The 27,794-nt window shown below is 39.2% G+C and overlaps 1 protein-coding gene across 14 annotated transcripts in view; it reads left to right on the top strand.

Moving 5' to 3' along the window:
- PEX5L (peroxisomal biogenesis factor 5 like) overlaps positions 1-27,794 on the top strand; it is an 817,344-nt gene that overhangs the window by 708,474 nt on the left and 81,076 nt on the right. For 8 of the 14 annotated variants that reach the window (XM_081571067.1, XM_081571063.1, XM_081571060.1 and 5 more), the window contains 3 exons: positions 1,035-1,158; positions 2,127-2,223; positions 15,856-15,951. In XM_081571067.1, coding sequence (XP_081427193.1) covers positions 1,106-1,158; positions 2,127-2,223; positions 15,856-15,951 — 246 coding nt within the window. In that variant the 5' untranslated portion in view covers positions 1,035-1,105. Of the gene's footprint in view, positions 1-1,031; positions 1,159-2,126; positions 2,224-15,855; positions 15,952-27,794 lie in introns of all 14 variants that reach the window. The other 6 variants (XM_081571058.1, XM_081571059.1, XM_081571055.1 and 3 more) reach the window with 1 other exon arrangement.

Genomic DNA, 27,794 nt, shown 5'->3' with positions numbered 1-27,794 from the left:
GCTACATAATTTACATATATTATCCCATTAAGTCATCACAACTCTTTGAAATGAGTGAGGAACCAGGTTTTCAAATTTAAATAATTTGCCCAAGATCCCAGTTAGTATGAAGAAAAGCTGGAATCTGAGCCAAGCTCTAATTAACTTCAAAGTCCATACTTCTCTACACTGCACATTTTCCTGAGAAAGGAGGTATTAACCTCGACTCATGGAACCAGTCAATTAAGCTCTTCTTTCTTAAGAGAAAGAAAGGTGGCAAGAATTTCAGAAAGTCAAGGGAAACATGGATGAGTAAATATCCATAAAATGGGCATATTAGTAACTTATCCATAAAGTCATGAAGGTTAAAGGAGATATATAAAATCGCTTAGCACTGTGTTATATACATATTAGATGCTTATGAATTAATTTATCCATTTGTTCAATAAACATTATTCTGAATACCTGTTGTGTTCGATACTATGTGCTGGGAATACAAAGATAAATAATATAATTTTTCTGCTCCTTAGTAAATTTACAGTCTGGTGGAGAGATAGAAAAATGGTTACAATGAAGTATGTACTATGTGCTGCAATAAAGAAAAGCCTGGGTTAGTTACTGCATACTAGCACCTTCATAAAGCCCCTCACCCAGCCAGGGGTTTTTAGAACGTATATTACAGGAAGCACTGTGATAGCAGTCTTGAAGGATGAGGAAGAATTTGTCAGATGAAAAATATGGATCAGAGAGAATAAGGAGGAAAGGGCAGGGCATTCCTGATGCAGAAGCACAAATAGACAGAGATGCTTTTTCAAACAAATACAAATATTGTCACAGTATTCAAGAATGGTAGAGCAGTGAGAAATAAGTCTGAGAGTCACCAGGGGTTGGATAATGGGAGTTCTTGTCTGCCAGGCCCTTAAGTTTTAGGGGAGGGCAGGGTTGAAGGGTAAAGTTCACTTGTATAAGACTTCTCAGTCTTAACCAATCTCTGTTCTCTCTCTACCTCATATTCTCCCCCTGTTCCCCTCACCACCTTCCTGTCTCCTTAGCAGACATTCAAACACAACTGGAAAAATGGGATGATGTTAAGTTTCATGGAGATCGAAATAGCAAGGGGCATCCCATGGCAGAGAGAAAATCAAGCTCATCTAGAACTGGATCAAAAGAACTTTTATGGTAAGATATTTTAATGTAATAAAATAACCATTTATGTGTCATGTACACATGTATTAAAATAGCCAGTGAGCTAAGTCAGTCCAGATTCTTGGTGCCATTTATAAGCCCCTGTTTATCAATGTTAATTATTGTGACTTCTAAAATTAAATTATTTCATCTGAGTTGTCAAAAATTCAGCCAATAAGGATTTTGGTAGTTTCATAATTCAATACTCAATATTTTTCAATATTTGTTAATAATTTTCTGAATGTGTAACTGATCTTTCAAAATAGGTACACAGGTATATTTCATATATGTGTATATTCAATGGGGGCTTCCCTGGTGGCTCAGATGATAAAGAATCTGCCTGCCAATGCAGGAGACCCAGGTTCAATCCCTGGGTCAGGAAGATCCTATTAAGTGAGTTATACTTAAATGAAATGTTTCTAGTTGCACAGGTAGCCTGTTCTGACTTTATGAATCATCACTATCAGAAAATGAACTAATAATAATAATAATCTATGGATGCCCATGACAAAAACTGGCTGCCTAAATCTTACCATGTCTTTATAACTTCCTAAAGGGCAGCATATTTCAGTCTGTTGCCCTTCACACATCTCCACTTATATGACATTTCAAATTCTGTATAAAGATCCAATCTTACTGATACACTTTGTGAGAAGCTCCCTCCTCCCAAAAGCCAATACTTTTTTGATGAAGCAGAACTTTCTGCAACAAAAATGGTATTGCATTTATTTGCCTTTTGCACATAACTGAAGTCTAAATCAATCAGAGACAATAACACCTAGCACACTGCAGCCACTGACATTGCAAAAGTGGTCATTATAATGGAAGCATCCAAGTAAAAGTCTGACGAGAGCTTTGTTACCAAGGTTCTTGGAGATCCAAATTAACCAGGTTTTTTGGCTGACTTTCTAGCTGAATTTGCTTCTCGATGTACACTAACTTCCTTCATGCGCCCCATATAGGTCCTCTGAGCACAGATCTCAGCCAGAACTGAGTGGTGGGAAAAGCGCCTTGAACTCTGAGTCAGCTTCGGAGCTGGAATTAGTGCCTCCAACACAGGTAACAAATCCAATTCCTCAATGCACCTATCTTTTCTAATAGATCATTTACATCACAAACATTTTATTTAAATTTTCACCAAAAATTTTGAAGTTTTTTTTTCTGTATTTTGTATTTTATTTGCTTTCTCACTCAGTAGCTGTCTCAATGCTTAAAATAACAGATGATTGATAAATAGGTAGGTGGGTAGGTAGGTAGGTAGAAAGATAGATAGATAGATAGATTTGTCTGGAAAATGTGTCAGTGAACTTACTACTTAGCACTTTTTCCTTGTTCTACCATTTACTGTTCCATTATTTTTCAATACAAAATCTGTTCTACTCCAGCATTAGCATTGTTTATGTAACAGACACAAAGAAGAGGAAAGTACAGCTTGAACATTCATTCACATCTATGCCCTGTGGGCCAAGATATTTACACATCAGGATTCTGACCATCCCATTAAAATAAATGTGATGCTAAGGAATTACTAAGTGTAGTATGAGCAATCATGATAATACTAAGAGCTACCATTTGTGAGTACCTACTAAGTATTAGGGACTCCACTATGTGCTTTTCACATATTGGACTGGCCAAAAAGTTTGTTCTGGTTTTTCCATAACATCCTACAGGAAAACCCAAACGAATGTTTTGGCCAACCCGATATTACACCTAATACTCAAATAATCCTGTGAATTATGTTTAGCCTTACTTTGTCTCTAAAGAGTCTTGGTAGAGTCAAAATCTTTTTATGGGGGCACCCAACTAATCCCTCGTATAAGTAAACCAGACCTGTCTGTCCACTATTTGACCCTCGACTTCAGTGTAACTGATTTGCCTATAACTAGTTACCTCCTATGGTTAAGGCTGTGCCAAGAAAACCCAAGTTAATTTCAATCTTTTCATTTGCTCAAATGCTTTACAAGGGTATACAGCCTCTTAAAAAATGTATCCACATTCACACATGTACAGTCTCCGTGGAAATAAGTAGGATGAAATGAGCAAAAGAGATTTTTCTGAGTTTATTAGATAAGATACTGAAACTAAGAGAGGAGATACTTTGTCTGAAGTGAGTAAAGGGATAACTATGATAATAGCAAATATTATTGAGTGCTATGAGAAGGCCTTCTAATATATATTAATTAGCTCTTTTGATCCTAACAAATTAATCAATGATGTAAGTGTATTTATTACCCCCATTTTATAAAGGGAGAAACTAAGGCACACTGAGACTAAGAAAATTGTCAATGCACTCACAACCAGTTAGTGGCCGAGAGAAGGAGGACACAGATAGAAAGAAAATGCAAGGCATCTGGAAACAGTTGTAAGCCATTAACAGCAACCCTACAAGAGAGAGGTGGACATTACTGCTCCCAGAATTTGGCAGGAAAACCAGTCAGCTAACTTTCACAACAAATAACCCTGGGATGCTTAATGAATTGTAAATGTACCATGTTCTTCATCTTTGTTCATTTAAATGTATCTTTAAAAAAAGCAAATTGATAACATTTATTAGAGAAACATTTCTTGATAAGTGCATTAGAGATTTAGATTCAGGTAAAGTAATTGGTGCTGTTTCATAAACTGGAATCCTTGGAACAGTTTAATGTGGCAAGAGAACACTTATTTCTGCAGCAGGGGGAGACCTGGCACAGGTGGGCTGTTCCACAGGGAGCTGGAGGGGCAGAAGATCAGCTGGGGTCCTCGGTTGCCATGGAGATCCACAATGCACTCATCTTATTATTCCAGTGACTGCTACTCTCCTGCTGGTTGTCTGATTTCATCCCACCACACTGTCCTTCCACTTACCCACTGGTGTGCCTTTAAGCAAACACAATATGCTTTGGAAAATTTGTATGAGATTCCCAACATTGTCCTCCAAAACATAATATTAATTGCCCTGAGATAGTTCTGTCTGGATAAATCATAGTGAATCCTTCTAGAAAGTTAGCAATTATTTGTAAAGTGTTTATCCTTTAAATTATTTTTTTTTAAATGCTGCATGTTTACTTAACAAGATTTGCCTAAACTAAGAAAATTTATAACCTGCTAGTTGTAATTTCAGCCTATGGTTAAATTAGGAAAATTTCATGAATTTGGGATTTAATCATTTAAAATATTCAGTCACTCAAATGGAATAGCAAGAAAATAGACTAACTTATCTACCTGTAATAAAAAAAAAAAAACCAGAAAGGTGTTTTTACTCTTAGAAGCATACTGCTTTTAAGTATATGATCTCTTTACATAAATAAGATGATGAAGCAATATGAAAATTTGACTTAAAACTGACTTGCAAACTATTCAAGTAAAAAATTTCAGCTCATCAAAATTTTGTTACTGTTCCACTAACACTCAGATGGTTCACAGGAAAATCAAGGAAATGTATTCTCTCTCAAGCCAATATAAATAATCTTAGTTCAACAGGTGAGGAGCTTTTTAAAAGCCTTGCTTAAAAATCATATTTCAAAATCACAAAGAGAATGAAAGCTAACAATGACAAGAATTCTTATGTTAGTTCATTTTCTTTTCAAAATGGGGAAAAAGAAAAACATAGACTAGTCTCTTTCAAATAGTGCTTTGAATACACTAATCAGAGTGACAGGAGATCATAATAAATTCTATAATCTCTGTATATTGAAGAATAAAGTTTCTTGATATTATGCAAACTGTGTAATTTGTATTCCCTGCAGCTAACCATTTAAAGAAATTATGATATCTGAAAAATTAAAAAATTTTTGAAGAATTGAAGAAAAACACAGAAGGTAATGATATAAAATTAGCTTTTTCCATGAAGGAGTTGAGATAGTGGTAAGGCAAAAAAAAAAAGGAATCCAACTTCCACCAAAGAGTAATGGTTCACAAATTTCTTTTTCAAGTATGGACACTGGAAGGACAGCTCCAGGACAGGCTCTTCTTAACCTAAGCTGGACTACATGAGAAGGTGAGGCAGCCAGGCTCTCAAATACTGAGTCATAATCCTGACTCAGTATTTGAATCAGAGTGAACAGAATCACTCTGATTCTGCTGATTTTGGCAGAGCAAATGCTTCCTTCCACATTGTCATAATTCCATCAAGTTGGCAGTGTCCCAATCCAGAACAGTTTAAACTTTAAAAGTGCAGATATGTTTTCTAAATTTTTGAAGGAATAGTGAAAAAGGAAAGGCATACTAATAGTAATGTAAGATATTCCTAATATACTATTTGAAATGTTTACAATAATCTTGAGAATTAATGTTTTCTCCATTAAGGAGCAATGCATCTCAGAGAACAGAAGTAGTTTTCCCAAGGTGACACAGCTAAGATGGAGAGGAGCCAGCACTCAAATCAAACCCATCAGCTTTTAAAGCCCTTGTTCTTCATCACACGTCACCTCTTATCAGCCACATCGAACTTCTCTACCTGAGAGAACTCACAGACCATCGATTTCCCTTCTCATTGCAAGCCCTGATTATTACTTAGTTTATAGGGTTAATATGAGTTAAGTGGTTTTAAAGAATATCACTTTCTTCCAGAAAATCTGAAGATGAATTAGGATTGTCATCTGATCTGAGGCCATGCACAATTTTCTGCCTCCCCTCCCAAATTCATTCTCAACCTCTTACTCGTAGAAATGCTAATGGCTTCCATGCCATTCCTTTTCAATTTAATGAATGAGACAATGTCTACCATCCATAAAGCCATAAGTGAGGCAGTGGAAAAGTTCAAAAGATGAGACGGATTTTAAGAAGTATGAAGAACTTTATATCTAGTAGAAAAAATTAGATAATACACTATAAATACAAATATAGTTTTGCTTTTTGGAAGACAGCACAGGAGCCACATCATCATCCCTCTTACCATCCTGGCAACACACAGTGAGCTAGCAGTGAGGAAGAAAGCAAGAGAAGATGGAAAGAAGTAACAACACCAAGAAGGCAGAAAGACAAGGTCAGCAGGAGGGCAAAAAGAAAGAAAGCTGAAGATCATTTTCGTAGTAGATAATCCGCACATACTAGGTACTCAGCAAATACTTTTTATATAGTGAAAAAATAAAGAATGCTAACAAAAAGGAGAAACAAAATGTTTGTCATTTTTAAAAATTTGAAAATAGAGGCTAATGGTTAAAGATGGGAAAAATGAAAGGATAAATATTTATTCTTTTAGCATTTGAAGCTAGTTACAAAAAATAATTTTTCGTTGTGTTTGCTAATATACTGTTCATCTTCTTTAAAAATCAGTCCTGATTTGCCTTGATAGTCCATAACATAGAATTGCATGGTTGGAGGCACATGGGAACCATGGGCTACCCCCTTTGCACAAAGCTCTGGGAATCTGCTCTTGACCCAAAAGGTACACCTTTTTTCTGTACTTTCAATGATAAATGTCTGTTGGCTGATTAAGAAAAATATCATGGCCATCTTAATGAAGAAATATTTAGATGATCTGTTCTATCATGAGTCCAGCTACTCTACAATAACTATTAAACAAAAGTATTCTAAACACAGTTTTTTTAAAAATTGAATTTCCAAAGTCACACCTGATAAGCACTAAGCAGAAAAACGATAATAACACTTCACCAGCAAAGGTCTGTATATTCAAAGCTATGGTTTTTCCAATAGTCATGTACAGATGTAAAAGTTGGAACATAAACAAGGCTGGGATGACCCAGAGGGGAGGGACGGGGAGGGAGGTGGGAGGGGGTTCTGGATGGGGAACACATGTACACCCATGGTGGATTCATGTCAACGTATGGCAAAAGCAATACAATATTGTAAAGTAAAAAAATTAATTAATTAATTTGATTAAATTTTTAAAAAAAGAAGGCTGAGCACCAAAGAATTGATACTTTCAAACTGTGGTGCTGGAGAAGACTCTTGAGAGTCCCTTGAAGAGCAAGGAGATCAAATCAGTCAATCCTAAAGGAAATCAACCCCGAATATTCAGTGGACTGTCTGATGCTGATGATCTCAGTTCATTTCCAAGGCAAACCATTCAATATCACAGTAATCCAAGTCTATGCCCCAAACACTAATGCTGAAGAAGCTGAATGGTTCTGTGATGACCTATAAGACCTTCTAGAACTAACACCAAAAAAAGATGGCCTTCTCATCATAGGGGACTGGAACGCAAAAGTAGCAAGTCAAGAGATACCTAGAGTAACAGGCAGGTTTGGCCTTGGAATAAAAATGAAGCAGGGCAAAGGCTAACAGAGTTTTGCCAAGAGAAGGCACTGGTCATAGCAAACACCCTCTTCCAACAATTCAAGAGACAGTTCTATACATGGACCTCACCAGATGGTCAACACCAAAATCATATTGATTATATTCTTTGCAGCTGAAAATGGAGAAGCTCTATACAGTCAGCAAAAACAAGACCGGGAGCTGACTGTGGCTCAGATCATGAACTTCTTATTGCCAAATTCAGACTTAAATTGAAGAAAGTAGGGAAAACTACTAAGCCATTCAGATATGACCTAAATCAAATCCCTTACGATTATACAGTGGAAGTGACAAATAGATTCAAGAGGTTAGATCTGATAGAGTGCTGAAGAACTGAAGAACTATGGACAGAGGTTCATGACATTGTATAAGAGGCGGTGAGCAAAACCATCCCCAAGATAAAGAAATACAAGAAGGCAAAATGGTTGTCTGAGGAAGCCTTACAAATAACTGAGAAAAGAAGAGAAGCAAAACTCAAAGGAGAAAAGGAAAGATATATCCATCTGAATGCACAGTTACAAAGAATAGCAAGAGAGATAAGAAAGCCTTCCTAAGGGAACAATGCAAAGAAATAGAGGAAAACAATAGAATGGGAAAGACAAGGGATCTCTTCAAGAAAATTAGAGATACCAAGGGAACATTTCACACAAAGATGGGCACACTAAAAGACAGAAATCATATGGACCTAACAAAAGCAGAAGATATTAAGAAGCTGTGGCAAGAATATACAGACGAACTATACAAAAAAGACCTTAATGACCCAGATAACCATGATGATGTGATCACTCACCTAGAGCCAGACATTGTGGAGTGCAAAGTCAAGTGGGCCTTAGGAAGCATCACTACGAACAAAGCTAGTGGAGGTGATGGAATTCCAGTTGAGCTATTTCAAATCCTAAAAGATGATGCTGTTAAAGTGTTCCACTCAATATGCCAGCAACTTTGGCCACAGGACTGGAAAAGGTCAGTTTTCATTCCAATGAAAGGCAATGCCAAAGAATGTTCAAACTACCACACAACTGCACTCATCTCACACACTAGCAAGGTAATGCTCAAAATGCTTAAAGTTAGGCTTCAACAGTACATGAACCAAGAACTTCCAGAAGTTCAAGCTGGATTTAGAAAGGGCAGAGGAACCAGAGATCAAATTGCCAACATCTGCTGGATCATAGAAAAAGCAAGAGAATTCCAGAAAAACATCTGCTTCATTGACTAAAGCCTTTGACTTGTGGATCACAACAAATTGTGGAAAATTCTTAAAGAGACAGGAATACCAAACCACTTAACCTGCCTCCTGAGAAGTCTGTATGCAGGCCAAGAAACAACAGTTAGAACCAGACATAGAACAACAGACTGGTTCCAAATTGGGAAAGGAGTATGTCAAGGCTATATATTTTTACCCTGCTTATTTAACCTATATGAAGAGTACATCATGAGACATGCCGAGTTGGATGAAGCACAATCTGGAATCAAGATTGCCGGGAGAAATACCAATAACCTCAGATATGTAGATGACACCATCCTTATGGCAGAAAGCAAAGAGGAACTAAAGAGTCCCTTGATGAAGGTGAAAGAGAAGAGTGAAAAAGCTGGCTTAAAACTCAACATTGAAAAACTGAACAACATGGCATCCAGTCCCATCACTTCATGGCATATAGATGGGGAAACAATGGAAACAGTGACAGACTATTTTCTTGGGCTTCAAAATCACTGCAAATGGTGGCTACCACCATGAAATTAAAAGACACTTGCTCCTTAGAAATGTCTTGCTCCTCATCAAGTGTCTATAACGAACCTAGACAGCATATTAAAAAGCAGAGACATTACTTTACCAACAAAGATCCATATAGTCAAAGCTATGACTTTTCCAGTAGTCATGTATGGATGTGAATTTGGACCACAAAGAAAGCTTTGTGTTGAAGAATTGATGCTTTTGAACTGTGGTGTTGGAGAAGACTCTTGAGAGTCCCTTGGACTGCAAGGAGATCAAACCAGTCAACCCTAAAGGAAATCAGTCCTGAATATTCATTGGGAGGACTGATGCTGAAGCTGAAGCTCCAATACTTTGGCCACCTGAATCCAAGAACTGACTCAGAAAAGACCTTGATGCTGGGAAAGATTGAAGGCGGGAGGAGAAGGAGATGACAGAGGATGAGATGGTTGGATGGCATCACTGACTCTGTGGACATGAGTTTGAGCAAGCTCAGGGAGTTGATGATGGACAGGGAAGCCTGGCATGCTGCAGTCCATGGGGTCGCAAAGAGTTGGACACAACTGAGTGACTGAACTGACTGATGCTATAGCTGAAGCTCCAATATTTTGGCCACCAGATGCATAAGAGCCAACTCACTGGAAAAGACCCTGATGCTGGGAAAGATTGAAGGCAGGAGGAGGACAGGGCAACAGAGGATGAGATGGTAAGATGACATTATCGATTCAATAGACATGAGTTTGCTCAAACCCTGGGAGATAGTGAAGGACAGGGAAGCCTAGTGTGCTGCAGTCCATGGGGTCACAAGGAGTCAGACAGGACTTAGCAACTGAACAACAACAAGATCTCACAAACCAAGTGGCATGCCCCACCCTCCCAAAAAACTGAGGATTATAAAGGTTATGTAATTTGTCCAGGGAAATAGATGGGGAAACAGTGGAAACAGTGTCAGACTTTATTTTTGGGGGCTCCAAAATCACTGCTGATGGTGATTGCAGCCATGAAATTAAAAGATGCTTACTCCTTGGAAGGAAGGTTATGGCCAACCTAGATAGCATATTTAAAAGCAGAGACATTACTTTGCCAACAAAAGTCCATCTAGTCAAGGCTATGGTTTTTCCAGTGCTCATGTATGGATGTGAGAGTTGGACGGTGAAGAAAGCTGAGCGCCGAAGAATTGATGCTTTTGAACTGTGGTGTTGGAGAAGACTCTTGAGAGTCCCTTGGACAGCAAGGAGATCCAGGCAATCCATCCTAAAGGAGATCAATCCTGGGTGTTCACTGGAAGGACTGATGTTGAAGCTGAAACTCCAGTACTTTGGCCACCTCATGTGAAGAGTTGACTCATTGGAAAAGACCCTAATGCTGGGTAGGATTGGGGGCAGGAGGAGAAGGGGACGACAGAGGACGAGATGGTTGGATGGCATCACTGACTCGATGGACATGGGTTTGGGTGGACTCAGGGAATTGGTGATGGACAGGGAGGCCTGGCGTGCTGAAATTCATGGGGTTGCAAAGATTCGGACGCGACTGAGCGACTGAACTGAACTGAACTGAATTTGTCCAAGGTCACCATTAATAGTAGATGGTAAACCAGGATTTGACCCCAGGCAAACTGACTTTAGAGACTGTTTTTAATGACTGTTATATAAGGTCTGCTGCTGCTGCTGCTGCCGCTGCTAAGTCACTTCAGTCGTATCCGACTCTGTGCGACCCTATAGACGGCAGCCCACCAGTCTCCGCCGTCCCTGGAATTCTCCAGGCAAGAATACTGGAGTGGGTTGCCGTTTCCTTCTCCAGTGCATGAAAGGGAAGAGTGAAAGTGAAGTCGCTCAGTCGTGTCCGACTCTTAGCGACCCCATGGACTGTAGCCTACCAGGCTCCTCCGTCCGTGGGATTTTCCAGGCAAGAGTACTGGAGTGGGGTGCCATTGCCTTCTCCGATATAAGGTCTGCTAGTTGTTATATTTTTCTTCTCTACAGTTAAGAATATCCCTTTTCTCCTCCAATTCCTTCAGAAAAATGCTGAGCCGTTTTAAAATGTGTTTTGGTGGAAGATCTCTATCAATTGTATGAGGAGCTATAAACGATGGCTTTAGATGTTAGCCAAGAAAATTATGCTAGGACAACCACAGCCACAAATACAGTCATTTGCAAATCATATTTGACTGTTTTGATTTTATGACTGTTTTGTTCACAGTCATAATTTTGAATAAAGAGAATAAAGCATAATATTATTTTCAGAGTTATTTAATTCTTTCTTCTCTCCCTTCACCTAGTGCCGATCATTCAGTGCAATCAACAGCTGGGGGAATTAAATGCTTTCCTTCTTTGGAGACTGTAATACCCTAAAATCCAATTAGCTTAAACGAATTAAAATGCTGTTTTTAAAGCCAAAGCACTTCCAGGAGGTAACTGTTAATTGTGGAGCCTTTTTCAAAACCATGCAAAGAAGGAAAGAAATGACTACATCAGAGTATTTTTGGGAACTCCAGAGTTCCACCCACATACACATAATGTCAAGTCCTAGATCAGAAGTTCTCACAGTGTGGTCCCTAAACTAGCAGTGTCAGTATCACTTGGGAACTTGTTAGAAATGACAATTCTATAGCCCCACCCCACACCTACTGATTCAGAAACCCAAGGGGTGGAGCCTTGCAAACTGTTCGAAGGTGACCTGTGGGTGATTCTAATGCAGGCTAAAGCTTGAGAATTGCTATTACAGCCATTGTGCTACCAAAATAGCTGCAAGTCAAACTTACAGGTGTAACTGTCTTGTTTATCATTCCTCTAGTTAAATATTAAGAAATATCTGCAGTTTACTAGCATTATTTATGTTTTTCCATATAACAGTTCTGCCTGTAATGAAATTAGATGTAAAAAAAATATATTGTCAAAAAGAAGGCTGTTCTTGACTGTGTGTTTAGTCTGTTTTTCATTCTCAGTCCTAAATCAGCATGTCTGGGCACACTGCTGAGTTGCTAAAAAGTTTAAGAACCTTTAGATGTATACTACCCTCAGCTTGCAAACTGCCTCTGTTTACATTCAGTATCTACTTATATTTTATAGCATTTATTTTATTCTTCCTTAGGAAAAATAGATGGCTTTAAAATGTGAGATAGCTAACATTCAAATTAGTAATAACATAAGGCTTTCTTAACAATGTGGGAAATAGCATTTACCTAAATAGTAACTGTACTATCAAAACAAAATTTCATTTGCATGGTAAGATTGTATTTACATTTACTGTTTTAGGCAGTTAAGAAAACATAAACTGTAAGTCTAGAATCCTGGGAGATTTTCTTCTTCCTGATGTATGGTGCCCTTTGCATCCTATGATTCATAATCCACTTTGGTCGTGAAACATTGATGAAGGGAAGCCAGTGACAGTAATGGAGTCCTGTTCAGTCAGGCTTCACAGGAAAGACAGATCATATTTCACCGGTGAAAAGTGCCTCTAATTAAAGGAGGTGCCTTGGGGACAAAAATGTTAGTGCTTCCTCTTTCTTCCCCTAATGTCTTTCATTATTATATAAATGCACAAAGTTTATTTCTTACCATGTGTGTCCATTTTTTTTAACTTTATCTCAACAAATATTTATTTCATGAATGAACCTGCAGGAAAATAAAAGAGTTGGTTCTAAAAGCAAAAGAATAAGGAACAGAGATTTACGTAGCCAGTTGGGAAAGAAATGTCAAAATAAAAAGTTTACCAAGTTAGATACAAGGCTGATTAACTGTCTATAAGACAATAAAGTCATATCATCTTTGGCATTAACTTCCCTACCAGGCTGTAAGATCCTAATAGATTATCAATTCTAAAAGGTTATAAATCATCTGTACCTTTATATTTGTTAAGCAAATATATTGTCACCCAAGAGTGTCAGATGAGGGTGGCAGTGGGCTGAATGGTGGCCCCCCTAAAAGATATGTTCATATCCTAATCTCTGGAACCTGTGTCAGTCTTCCCCTCCCTGACTCGATTTTCTGAATTAGAAAAATACAGTAGCTTCCCCAGGGCCCAGAGAATAAGGGAGGATGCTTGTTTGGGAGGCCACTGGGCCTCGCCCACCAGTGAGCAAGGCACTGATGCCAAGGCAGTAGCATCACTGCCTTGACCTGCCTTCATCACCCTCCCTTTTCTGACCACAGGCACTGCTCTAGAAGCCTCAACCTGAGCTACTCACAGGCCTCACTCTTTACCAGGAACCCCACTAGGGCATCCTGCAGCCATCCCCACCCCACCCCCAAACCAGGGTTTACTAGCACAGACATCTGCCAGTCCAGGCTCAGCACAAAAATCAAGTCCCTTTTAATCCCTTATAAACTCTCCTTAGCCTCCAGATTGGCCATGAGACCTTGACTGAGAACACATAGCTACCTTCTGGGAGTAGGGAAGAGAAATACCTTTAATTTGGTCACTCATGTATTCCCTGACAGTATATTTTCAACAAATATTTACTGATTATTTGCGGAGCACCTACTCTTAGAAGGAGAAGCCAGGGATACAGCAGGGAATAAATACATCAAGGAGGAGAAAACATAAATTAGTGTTCCAATAAATTAACCTTTCACATCCATTAAAGCAGAAGGCAGTCTAAGCCTTGTTTATGCTCAGAAACATTCCTAGTAATTAGTTTATTATTATTATTTTCAGCCCACGGTATTCTAGACAGCTTCTTGGCTAGCTCTCTCAACCTTGCATGAATGTCCCTGCCTCCAAGGGACAGCTTTTCTATATTTTGCATCTTCCTAAAATGGCCAGTTGAGCACAGCCTCCTGTGAGAGGCAGTGCATGCAGTGGTTTGGAGCATGGCCCACAAGCAATGGTCCTACCACTTAACGGCTGTGAAACCAGGGGCAAGTCAAGTCAGCTCTCTGTGCCTCAGGGTCATGAAGTCAATGCTAGTACTCACCTCGGGTTGTTGAAAAGACAACATGAGTTCCAGTAGGTAAAGGACTTGAAGCAGCATCTGGCATGTAGTAACCCCTGGTATTGGTGTTGTTCAGTCTCTTAAGTCGTGTCCAATTCTTTACGAACCCATGGTCTGTAGCCCGCCAGGCTCTTCTGTCCATGAGATTTCCCAAGCAAGAATACTGGAGTGGGTTGCCATTCCTTCTTCCAGGGGATCTTCCCAAACCAGGGATTGAATACTGTGTAACCATTAAAGAGTGGGGTACCTCTTGAGGACCACTAATGGTGGAGAAAGAATGAAAAGCAACTGAACAAAATAGATGGTAAGTGCTGGGTGGAGAGCAAAGTTTTGCCATAGTTTTGGTTTTCAAATGTGGCTATGTTTAAAAATCACCACAGAGCTTTTCAAACATTTAATTCCTGGGCCCCACCTTCAAAGATCACTTCATTGGTCTGGGGTGGAGCCCAGGTCTGTTCAAGTAATTCCCCTAGAAGCAGGGCTTGAGCATCCCTGCAGGACAGCAATCTCCCACGTGGCCAAGGAGCTACCCCTGCCCTGCAGTGAAAGGGGGTGGGGGACTTGACTCCGAGTCTCTCTCCCCCTGCTCCCCGAGGCCTAGCTGCCTTAGCAGTGCTGGCCCTCCTCCTGCAATCCATCCACAGGCATCCTTGGGGCATGTATCACTTGTCAGACCCTGGGCTCAGGGTGGGACAGTACAAGAGTTACCAAAGTCCTCCCACCGTGGACCCCACAGCAGAGTAAGAGGATCAGAGAAAAAGATAGATAAGAAAACAAGCAATCACATAGAGAAAAATCGGAAACATTCAATGCTCATGGAGAGAGTTCTAATCAACATACAGTGTATACTTACTAGGAAATCCTTGGGAAAAGACTGAGGTAGATCTAGGAGTACAACATGTGGAGACTCTCTACAAGGTACATTGATGAATAGAAAAAAACAAGCCATAGAATAGCACCATTTACGTTTCCAAAAGCTTTTTGAAACACCGTGATATTCTATACATGGGTGCATAAATAGACATGCAAATTCAAGAGGAAAAGGTCTAGAATTATGCCTTTGATTTACCATGATTAATTTTTTTTCAAAAAGAATGTATTGTTTGTGAAATTTAAAATCGATATTTTTTAAATTCTAGCAAACTCTTTGTGGGGGATCTTCTGGAAACATTTGCATTTAGCCAAGTTGTGTATCACATTTCCTGTTAATTGTGACAAAGCAGTTGGCATTACCAGACATGATTTTATCCAAGTGACTATTTAGCAGTGAGCTGTGACCTGAGGAAATGTGGCCTGAGGCAGATGTGTGCCAAGAGAGGGAAGGCAAAGGAAAGAGAATTCAACATGAAGCCCAGCTCAAATGTAAGGAGAAAGGCCTAGCAGCTACGTTCCGTGGCTGCAGCCTTCACAGCTTCACCTGAGGCTTATCCTCCTAACAAGCTGAAAGCGCAAACATCAGCTTCCAGGTGTATCCTATAACGGAGGTTCTCCAGCCTAACTGCGTGGGGAGACTTCCTAACCTATCAACGCCTTGAACCTAGACCAATGAGATGTAAGATCTTTGGGAGGTCGGGCCTGCCTGTTGATGTTTTAATATGACCGCGGCTGAGACCCTCGATTTGAAGATGCCTGCGTGTGAGCGGGACGCACGTTTTGGCACCGTCCGGGTTTAAGAAGAGTTCTGCTTGCAAAGTACTCCAAAAGTGACGTCAGTCACAGGTGCTTCTTAAAGTTTAGGGTACTATAAGAAAAGGAAAAATGTTTGTATTTTATATTACGTGATTCCAAAATTATGTTTGGTTTATTTCAGGCTCGATTGACCAAAGAGCAGCGCTGGGGGAGCGCCTTGCTTTCCAGAAACCATTCCTTAGAAGAAGAATTTGAAAGAGCGAAAGCAGCTGTGGAGGTAGCTTTTTGGTTTATTTTTTCTGTTTCATGTTTCTGAGAGTGGAATTCAAAAAATCAAACAAGATACATATGAAGTGGGTCTTTTTTTAAAAATTGGAGGATAGTTGCTTTACAGTGTTATGTTGGTTTCAGCCGTACATCAACGTGAATCAGCAACGTGAATCTTAAGTATACATCTATTCCCTCCCTTTTGAGCCTCCCTTCCAGCCCTTTAGGTTGACATGGGTCTTTATAGACATGCACAAACCATGGCTATAGTTGTTAGAATGAGACCTGGTTACCAGAGAACTTTTGACTTCCTACATGGGGTGACTAATAGTTGTCGACTCTTACAATTCTGTGGTAGATGAGCAGTGACTGTCTGGAGTTTTGGGTCAGGAAGAACTCCGAGTCTCATCAGGCTCCCGTGATGAACCTAGGCTATGTATTTGCTCTGCTTCTATGAGGTCAAGCTTCATGCCTGATTTTTTTTTTTTTTTTTTTTTCCTCTATCTGACATCTAGCACAATGTCTGAAACATAGAAGGTCTTGCTATCCCTGAAATACACATTTCCCTCACTGGGTGGGGAAAAAAGGCAGGGCTGAGATATTCTAATCAATGATAGCCCATTTTGACTTGAGCCATAATTTTTCTTTTTTTTTTTTTTTTTACTGTTAAGAGTGTTCAAAACAATGACAATGTTAATAAATTAAACACTTAATTTGAACATTACTTTTCCTTGTTTAACCTTCTAATAAGAGAAGGGGTGGGGGAAGAAAGAAAGGGAAAAGGGAAGCTAAAAAAGGCATCCTTGGTTGTTTTTTATCCATTTGCTTCCTGGTTAGATATGCAAAGAGTGCATCACAGGTCCCATCTATGATTCTCACCAAAGCTTTGCTAGATGACTGTTGAGAGTGGAGCTTTTCACCCAATCCAAGTATGAATTTGTCAGGACCTCCACTTCTATTACTGATGGGAAATCTTGCAAATTGAAAGTATTCCCATAATATGGTTCATTTATGTGTCAGTCTTTCCACTAGATTTGGATGAAAGTATTATACAGTGGGCAGTCTTTCAGTAATTTCATACTTGAAGTGCAATTAAATCATACTAGCAATTTAATATTAAACAGTTCTCTATATTCTAGGAAATAATTCCAGTCAAATTTCATATCATCAATCAGAAACCTAGTAAGAGAACACTTTAATCTCATCACAATACAGTCCCCCCAAATTTCTTCTTTTAGTTTTAACCTTTTTATTAAAAAAAAAGTTAATGCATATTTAGTGCTCTTGAATGTGATCAACTGATAGATTTGATTGAGACCAGCTGAGTTCAAATTGTTCGACTGCATGGAAGCTGTAGCTCAATTTATCTTAAATGTAGAATTTTGTGACTTAAAAGAGAATTTAAGTCTCTTTTGAAACTCCTACTGTGAATAATACACTGAATTAGCACTAAAAAGATTATTTAAAACCATAGAATCTTGGGGAAGAAAAGACTTTAGAATTTATCTATTCCTATTTGTAAGGAGGAGATGATGGGTTCACACTAAAAAGATGTAAGTACAAAGTAATATATCAACAAGAAAAAAAATTGTCCATCTGTCTATCCATAAAATCACTTAATCTTAGTTTTGGTGGAGACCTTAAAAGTCATCTATTCCAACCAGTCACACAAAACAATTTTTAAACATACTAGATAAATTATTTATTCAAACATACCCTGTTTCTATTTGAACATTTCCAGTTAGGAGCAACTTACTTCTTTTCAAGAAAACCTATTTCAGTTTTGGAGAATCCTGACTATTAAAAAAGTCTTCCCTGAATTAGGCTGAAATTGGTCTACCAGCAACTAACTGTTTTCTTACCCCTGGCTTTGCTCTCTCTGGAACAAGGCAAACTTAGGTGAATCCCTTCTCTACATAATGCCCATCTCAACCCAGGAAGCCTGGTTTTCTCCTGGTTTCTCCTTGTATGTCCTGGGAATTGAGAGACCAGAGTTGTTATTCCAACTTGTCACTAATAACTAAACATCATACCTCATTTGGAGAAGAAAATGGCAACACACTCCAGTGTTCTTGCCTGGAAAATCCCATAGACAGAGGAGCCTGGAGGGCTGCAGTCCAGGGGATCACAAAGAGTCAGGCACGACTGAGTGAACAATAATAACATACCTCATTAATCAATGTAAGTCGCATTTTTCCACACCTCTACAGTCCTTTCCAGCTGCAAAATCCTAAAAGGCTATAAATTACTTCAAGTAGTTATTCAGCAAACATTAATGGCTGTCTCTACATGTTGGCTGCTGAACTAGGTGCTAGAAATAAAAGAATGAGCCAGCTTTGAGTTGCTGTCCAGCAGTGGCATGGACCAGATGACCGACTTAGACAGGGCATTTACTCCCTTCCACTTTAGTTTCTCCATTATAAGATGAGGGGCTTGGATTTCTAATGCACTAAAGGTGCTATCCGTTTATAGCTTCAGGTGAAGCGACTAAGTGCGGAATTCCTAGGTGATCAGAAAACTGTAAGCATATTTGCTCAGCTGAAAGCCTGGAACTGAGAAGCTTCCTTAAGGAATGAGAGAGGATGGTGCTGACCAGAAGGTGTGAACAGGTGTGGGGGAAAAGGCATGAAGCATGGGGGTGGGGGTTGTATTTCACCAAGCTGATGGTAAGTCAGACCTACGAAACTGCACACATGTGAACTACTTACTTCCCAACATTATTCTTATCGAGGGTTTAATCTAAATCCTTAGCAGAAGACATAATAAAATGTGTCACAGAGTCTTGGAAATACACATGTCACTTGACCCAGCCACTTCTTAGAATTTATCTTAGAGAAATAGTCATAAAAGTTTGCAGTATTTTATCTGTAGAATTTTTTTTAAGTGGTGAAAATTGGGAATAGCCCAAATGTACCATAGCAGAATTAACTAAATTATTATCTCTACAGTTAAAATGCTATATAACCATTAAAAACTACAACATAGAAAAATACTTAAGATTATGTAAAAATGTGATAATTGGAATGCTAATTTATATACTGACAACTTTACAGTATGATCCCAGGTTCATAAAATTCTAATAGCTTAATACCTAATGTGTTTGGAATGACTTCCCTGGTGGCTTAGCTGGTAAAGAATCTGCTTGCAATGCAGGAGACCTGGGTTTGGTCCCTGGGTTGGGAAGATCTGCTGGAGAAGGAAACGGTTACCCAATCCAGAATTCTGGCCTGGAGAATTCCATGGACTGTATAGTCCATGGGGTCACAAAGAGTCAGACACGACTGAGTGTTTGGAATACATACTCTGTGCCAGCCACTGCCTCAGGAGCTTTGCATAGATTCTCGTTTAATCCTCCCAGCAGGCCTATGAGGAAGGTAATATTACTGTTCTCATCCTGCAGATGAGAAAACTGAGGCTTAAAGATATTGCAGACATTTGCGTGGCATTTTATAAGCAATTAAGATAGACTGAAAATGAACAACTCTCATTTAGCAAGTTATAAAGTCATGATTTCCTCCCAGACTCCAGAGCCTGTATTCTGAGTCACTGCACTGTATAATCAAGAGAGTCTGTGCCCAAATGTTCACAGTAGTTATCCTTGGGTGGCTGTGCTTGGGAGTGATTTAATTTCTTCCATTAGCTTATCTGTATTTTCCAAATGTTCTGTCATAAATGTGTACTATGTTGGTAATCAAGAAAAAAGTGGTAAATTCCAATGGGCACTATAGTAGAAACTCAGATTCTTAAAGAGAACGAAAAGTGCCACATTCTTCATTTCAAGACTGATAAAGAATGGCACCGTAGATCAGCTTTATTAGAGACTGTTCTAAACAATAGCGAGACCCAGATGAAAACCATGCCTGGGGCAAGTTCAGTGTTTCCAGTCTCTATTTCTAAATTATCTGGTTCCAATATTCCTTCTGTTTCACATTCTATTCCGTCCTTAAACCCTCATTTTTTTTGGTCCTCATCCTGCCTCAGGCCTGGCACCTGATCCCCTTTCCAGCTGCTTCTGCATCTCAGCCCTTCACAAGCTCCAGGGGCACCACGGTGCACATCTTGTACAGCAACCGCATTGCCTGCCGTCTCCACTCTCTGTCCTCTGCAGGGAACATGCTTCTCCCAAATCCTGGTGTGGCAGGTTCCTTTTTGTCATTCAGATTCTAGCTCAAGTGTCAACGCCTCAGAAAAGCTGAAGCTGACCACCAGTTGCTGCACAGCACCTCAAATTTTGCTTTTCACTCTTACATTTATCACTTTGTCTTCCCTTATTTGTTTTTATTTATCTGTCTGTTCTCTGTCCACTTTGAAATGTAACCTCAATGAGAAAAGGGATCTTGTCTCTTATGCAACACTGTACCTCAAGAGCTAAAACAGTGTCTGGTACCTGCGTCCATGCTCAGATGCTCAGTCATATCTGACTCTTTGCATCCCCTTGGACTGTAGCCTCCCAGGTTCCTCTGTCCATGGAATTGTTCAGGCAGGAATACTGGAGTGGGTTGCCATTTCCTCCTCTGGGGTACCTAGTAAGTATTTAATAAATACTTGTTGAATGAATGGATGGATGGCTAATTGTTAATCACATAACGTGAGAAACACTTCAAAAGTGCCGTATCACCTTCTAATATAAGTGAGTATTTGCATTTTCATAGCTGATATAAACAATCAGTTCTGTCTCTCGGGTACAGCTCTTTCCCAGGGACTGCCCTGAAGAGTCCTCTGTGGCTGTGTTGGTCTCAGTGTCAGTCAGTGAGACACCATCATTGTGTTACAATGCCATTACAATACAGGTAACAGCAACCACTCTTGCCATGGTGTAACATTGGACCTGTTTTATATTCTGCATGGTATGATCTAGGCTATACATAGACTATGTAATACCTAGCAGTATGCAGTTCAACTAATGTTGACCTAAAGTGCCCTAAAATTCCAGTTCTTCTACTAAAGACAATTATCATCATGTACACATTTATACATATCTTAAATGACTGGGGAACCTGTTTGTGTGTGAAGACTGACATTGCTCAAGCTCAGGTTGAATGGTTAGATTCAGTGAGGCCTTATGTGGAGTTTTTTGCCTCCATATCCTACATTTTGTTGAAAAATCACTGCAAATTCGTCTCGGCTCAAAGTATTGTAATTTTAGGTCAGAGAACCAAATATCCCTAATTTGAGCAGTTTAAAAAAATTCCTGTTCCCTGAAGGAGTTTCTTCCATGCTTCCTCTTGGATTTTCTTCCTAGCCAGCAGCCTAAACATGCTGTTAGCTACAAGTCCCTAAGAAAGATGTACAGGAGGTGCAGAAGTGAGAAGCAGGGAAGGAGCCCCAGAGGCTCAGTGAGGCCTGAAGCTGCCTCCCGGGAAGGAGATCCCTAGAGAGCACTATGCAGCTTCTGCAGAGAGAGGAGGTCACATGGGCAGTCAGCACACCTGCAACCACACGTCAGAAATGTCTCTTACCGCTGTCAGCAGAGAGGAAACCAGCCAGCCAGCCTCTGGAGCTGTGTTTACCTAGTTAGTCTCTCTAGGTGCCTCAGCCTTCAAAGTAAACCAGATGTAGCAACAAATTCATCAGGACATGTTTTTTTTTTTAATTGAAAGACTATTGCTTTATAGAATTTTGTTGTCAAATCTCAGCATGAATCAGCCATAGGTATACATGTGACCCCTCCCTCTTGAACCTCCCTCCCATCTCCCTCCCCATCCCACTCCTCTAGATTGATACAGAGCCCCTGTTTGAGTTCCCTGAGACATACAAAAAATTCCATTGGCTATCTATTTTACATATGGTAATGTAAGTTTCCATGTTTCTCTCTTCATACATCTCACCCTTTCCTCCCCTCTCCCCGTGTCCATAAGTCTGTTCTCTATGTCTTTTTCTTTACTGCTGCCCTGGAAATAAATTCTCCAGTACCATCTTTCTAGATTCTGTATGTATGCATTAGTATACAATATTTATCTTTCTCTTTCTGACTTCCTTCACTCTGTATAATAGGCTCTCGGTTCATCCACCTCATTAGAACTGACTCAAATGCATTCCTTTTTATGGCTGAGTAATATTCCGTTGTGTATATGTACCACAATTTCTTTATCCATTCATCTGTCGATGGACATCTAGGTTGCTTCCATGTTCTAGCCATTGTAAATAGTGCTGTGGTGAACACTTGGGTACATGTGTCTTTTTCAATTTTGGTTTCTTCAGGGTATATGCCTAGGAGTGGGATTGCTGGATCATATAGTGGTTTTATTCCTAGTTTTTTAAGGAATCTCCATACCGTCTTCCATAGTGGCTGTATCAGTTTACATTCCCACCAGCAGTGCAAGAGATTTCCCTTTTCTCCACACCCTCTCCGGCATTTATTGTTTGTAGACTTTTTGATGATGGCCATTCTGACCAGTGCGAGGTGATATCTCATAGTTTTGATTTGCATTGCTCTAATAATGAGTGATATTGAGTATCTTTTCATGTGTTTGTTAGCCATCTTTATGTCTTCTTTGGAGAAACGTCTGTGTAGGTCTTTTCCCCACTTTTTGATTGAGTTTGTTTGTTTGTTTTTCTGGTATTGAGTTATATGAGCTGTTTGTCTATTTTGGAAATTAATCCTTTGTCAGTTGTTTCATTTGCTATTATTTTCTCCCATTCTGAGGGTTGTCTTTTCACCTTGCTTATAGTTTCCTTTGCTGTACAAAAGCTTTTAAGTTTAATCAGGTCCCACTTGTTTCATTTTGCTTTTATCTACATGACTCTAGAATCTTGCTTTGATTTATGTTATCAAGTGTTTTGCCTACGTTTTCCTCTAAGAGTTTCATAGTTTCTGGTCTTGCATTTAGGTCGTTGGTCCATTTTGAGTTTGTCTTTGTGTAGGGTGTTAGGAAGTGTTCTAATTTCATTCTTTTACATGTAGCTGTCCAGTTTTCCCAGCACCACTGAAGAGGTTGTCTTTGCCCCATTGTATATTCTTACCTCCTTTGTCAAAAACAAGGTACCCATAGGTGCATGGGTTTATTTCTGGGCTTTCTATCTTGTTCCATTGGTCTGTAGTTCTGTTTTTGTGCCGGTACCATACTGTCTTGATGACTGTAGCTTTGTAGTATAATCTGAAGTCAGGAAGGTTGATTCCTCCAGCTCCATTCTTCTTTCTCAAGACTTCTTGGCTACTCAGAGTCTTTTGTGTTTCCATATGAATTGTGAAATTTTTTGTTCTAGTTCTGTGAAAAATGCCATTGGTAATTTCATAGGGGTCACATTGAATCTGTAGATTGCATTTGGTAGTATAGTCATTTTCACAATATTGATTATTCTACCCAAGAACATGGTATATCTCTCCATCTGTTTATGTCATCTTTGATTTCTGTCATCAGTGTCTTATAATTTTCTGTATACAGTTCTTCTGTCTCCTTAGGTAGGTTTATTCCTAGATATTTAATTCTTTTTGTTGCAGTGATGAATGGGATTGATTCCTTAATTTCTCTTTCTGATTTTTCATTGTTAGTGTATAGGAATGCAAGTGATTTCTGTGTATTTTTATATCCTGCAACTTTGCTAAATTCCCTGATTAGCTCTGGTAATTTTCTGATAGTATCTTTAGGGTTTTCAGTGTATAGTATCACATCATCTGCAAGCAGTGAGAGCTTTACTTCTTTTCCGATCTGGATTCCTTTTATTTCCGTTTCTTCTCTGACTGCTATAGCTAGGACTTCCAAAACTATGTTGAATAATAGTGGTGAGAGTGGGCACCCTTATCATGTCATCAGGACATGTTTTAAGCTCTTTCTATGGGCCAGGCACTGGGCTAGGTGCTAGGAATTGAAAATTGAGTAAGATAGCTCTACCCTTAAAGCTCTAGAAGAATTGGAGGTATTTGCAGCTTGGGAGATGATCAAATATGATTATCCCATGGTATAGCTATTATGGTTTTACACGTCCAGCTCCACACTAGGTGTTGACCTCTTAAGGTGGGACCATGTTTCATCTCTGTATTCTTAGCACCTTTCAGAGATTCTGATACAGAACAAGGCCCCACAAACTTTTGCTGGCTAAGTCAATGAACAGATTAATGCATTTATTTCATCGAGTGTCTCTTCTTTAATGTGTGTTTAAGAAATATCACTAACCTACTAACAAGATGAACTTTGTACCCTGACAAGCCTCATTGAAAGCTGTCTCCTAACTTCCCATTTCTATGTCCTGTCTCAAAGGATACAGTGCTCAAGATAACTTCTCTTCAGTGCATGCATGCTCAGTTACTTCAGTCGTGTCCAACTCTTTGCAACCCTGTAGACTGTAGCCCTCCAGGCTTCTCTGTCCATGGGATTCTCTAGGCAAAAATACTGGAGTGGGTTGCCATACCGTCCTCCAGGGGATCTTCCTGACCCAAGGATCGAGCCCATATCTCTTAACATCTTCTGCATTGTAGGTGGGTTCTTTACAATTAGTACCACCTGGGAAGCCCAAAGTAAACACCTAAACAGGGACTTGAATCCTGGACCCTCAGATAAAAAGTCTGATGCTGTACTAACTGACCTAAGGACATATCTCTCAAGATAACTCCTCATCAGACTTGAGGCTAATTTTCCCTCACCAGCACTAATGTATATGAAAAACACAGGCATATTAGTAATTATTGTTTAAGAACGTGGATAGTGAAAGAGTTTAATGCTAACTAGTAATTCCTTCGTCTGGAGGTGTGATTGACTCTTTATCTCTGTTAATTTTGACTTGGAAATATCATTTTTAAAACAATGTAATGCTTGATAGGCACCTTAGAAATCTTAAATGCTTGAAGGGAATTGGAGGCTGTTCTTGAACTCCTTTTGTTAATATAGTATTATGAAAGAAACTGCTGACTTGAGTGCCTTCCTACCAAGATTATCTGTCTGTCCTACCCCCTCATATTTTCTTTTGCTTTCTATGACAGTGTCACCTCTTTGAAGTAGGTGGAAGAGATTAATGGATTAAACACTACTTAAATCATTCTGACTTAGATTCAATATCCAAAAAAGAGAAAATCTTCTGAAAATACATGCAAACATTCTTTGGGCAATATTGGAGAAATCTTGAGGTTAACTGTTTAAGATACAGATAGCCTAAAGCTTAGCATACCATGTTAGCTAACATGTTTCCCATGTCAAACTGTAGACAGCTCATGTAAAGATTAGATGTGTCGTGAATTCATTGGGCAACCACAGAGGAAAGGAAAGTATATTTTGACTAACAGCAGTCTGCTACAGGTACCGTCCAGCTCTGATACTTGTAGGAATATTCGAAAACCTCTCTCTCAATATTTCTTTATCTCTTTTGTTGGATATCTTTTTACTTTTAAGACCAACTATTAAATAATTTTCTAGGAATTTTATTTCTGTAGCAGCAATAATGTAATTCTATATACCTGGAACCTACGAAACCTCATCTTCTTTATTGACGTATGGGTGACTCAGTAAAGAATCTGCCTACAATGCAGAGTCTCGGGTTCAATCCCTGGGTCAGGAAGTTCCTCTGGAGAAAGAAATAGCAACCCACTATAGTATTCTTGCCTGGACAATCCCATGAACAGAGGAGCCTGACTGGCTACAGCCCATGGCGTTGCAAAGAGTCAGACACGACTGAGCAGCTAACCCTTTCACTTTTGTCTTTCATTTACGATGTTCTGTTAGTTTCTGGTGTACAACAAAGTGATTCGGTTATATACACACATATGTATATTCTTTTCCATTATGGTTTATTATAGGATATTGACTATAGTTCCCTGTGCTGTACAGTAGGACCTTTATTTCACAAATAGTAGTCTGTGTCTGCTAAACCCAAACTCCTAATTTATCCCTCCCACCCCCTTTCCCCTTTGATTACCATAAATGTGTTTTATATGTCTTCAGAATCCCATCTCTTGATTAGCAATGCCGAGCCATATAAACCAATCATCGCTATTCTACACAACTCCATGTAGGTTGAATATTATTAATTATGATTTATTTAAAAGGAACAAATGAGATATGCAGGTTAAATACCTTATTTTGTGAAATAGTGAAGTCATGGGTTAAAATAATTCTAGTGTTAATGCTGCATTCAGGTCAGTAGTGCTATCTGCCCATTTTAGTTTCAGAAGGCTTTTTATAAAATAAAATCAAGATACTGAATGATGAGAGATATGTCATTTTATGACAAACACTTATATTGCTCATTGGTTTAGTAAGTAGAACATCAAATACACAACTCTACAGAGTTCAGTAAAGAATCAGTAAACTCCCATTCTTGCCTGGGAAATGCCATGGGCAGAGGAGCCTGGTGGGCTACAGTCCATGGAGTCAGAAAGAGTCAGATGCAACTTAGCAACTAAACAACACTTAAATTGTACAATGTGATGAATTTTGACATATGTATGCACCTATAATACCATAACAACAATTAAGGTAATGAACATATCACCTGCAAAAGTTTTCTCATACCCCTTAATGCTCTCTTCCTCTTGTCCCTTCCTAATCCACATGCAACTATTGATTTGTTTTATTTCGTAATACATTAATTTGCATTTCCTGGAAAATTATATCAATGTAATACAGTACGAGTATTTTTTCCACCATCTGTCAGTAAGCATAATTGTTTTGAGATTATTTACTGTTGTTGGGAATATCAATAGGTTATTCCTTTTTTTGGTAAGTAATATTTCCTTGTCTATGGATGTTATTGTTGTTCAGTTACTCAGTCGTTTCCGACTCTTTGCAACCCTATGGACTGCTTCACGCCAGGCTTTCCTGTCCTTCACTATCTCCTACAGTTTGCTCATACTCATGTCCATTGAGTTGATGATGCCATCATACCATCTCATCATCTTTTGCCCCCTTCTCCTCCTGCCCTCAGTCGTTCCCAGCATCAGGGTCTTTTCCAATGAGTTGGCTCTTTGTGTCTGATGTTCAAAGTATTGGAGCTTCAGCTTCAGCATCAGTCCTTCCAATGAGTATTCAGGGTAATTTCCTTTAGGATTGACTGGTTTGATCTCCTTGCTGTCCAAGGGACTCTCAAAAGTCTTCTCCAGCACCACAGTTTGAAAGCATCAATTCTTTGGGGCTCAGCCTTCTTTATGTTCTAACTCTCACATCTGTGCATGACGACTGGAAAAACCATAGCTTTGATTATACAGACCTTTGTTGGCGAAGTGATGTCTCTGCTTTTTAATATGCTGTCTAGGTTTGTCGTAGGTTTTCTTCCAAAGAGCAAGTGTCTTTTCATTTCATGGCCGCAGTCACTGTCTGCAGTGATTTTGAAGCCCAAGAAAATAAAATCTGTCACTGTTTCCACTTTTTCCCCATCTATTTGCCATGAAGTGATGGGACTGGATGCCATGATCTTACTTTTTGGAATGTTGAGTTTTAAACAGGCTTTTTCACTCTCCTCTTTTATCTTCACCTAGAAGCTTTTTGGTTCTTCCTCACTTTCTGCCATTAGAGTAATATTATCTGCATATCTGAGATTGTTGATATTTCTCCTGGCAATCTTGATTCCAGCTTGTGATTCATCCAGCATGGCATTTTTTTTTTTTTTTGCATTATGTACTCTGCATAGAAGTTAAATAAGCAGGGTGACAATATACAGCCTTGACTTCTTTCCCAATTTTGAACTAATGCATTGTTCCATGTCTAGTTCTAACTGTTGCTTCTTGTCCTGCATACAGGTTTCTCAGGAGGCAGGTAAGGTGGTCTGGTATTCTCACTGTTTAAAAATTTTCCAGTTTGTTGTGATCCACACAGTAAAAGGCTTTAGCGTAATCAGTGAAGCAGAAGTAGATGTTTTTCTGGAATTCCTTGGTTTTCCTATGATCCAGCAGATCTTGGAAATTTGATATCTGGTTCCTCTGCCTTT

Source organism: Giraffa tippelskirchi, chromosome 2 (assembly GCF_054371585.1).
Source record: "Giraffa tippelskirchi isolate mGirTip1 chromosome 2, T2T-mGirTip1v1.2.pri, whole genome shotgun sequence".
Taxonomy (NCBI): domain Eukaryota; kingdom Metazoa; phylum Chordata; class Mammalia; order Artiodactyla; family Giraffidae; genus Giraffa; species Giraffa tippelskirchi.
Note: the sequence above shows the minus strand (reverse complement) of the source record. Positions and strands in the feature narration are given on the sequence as shown.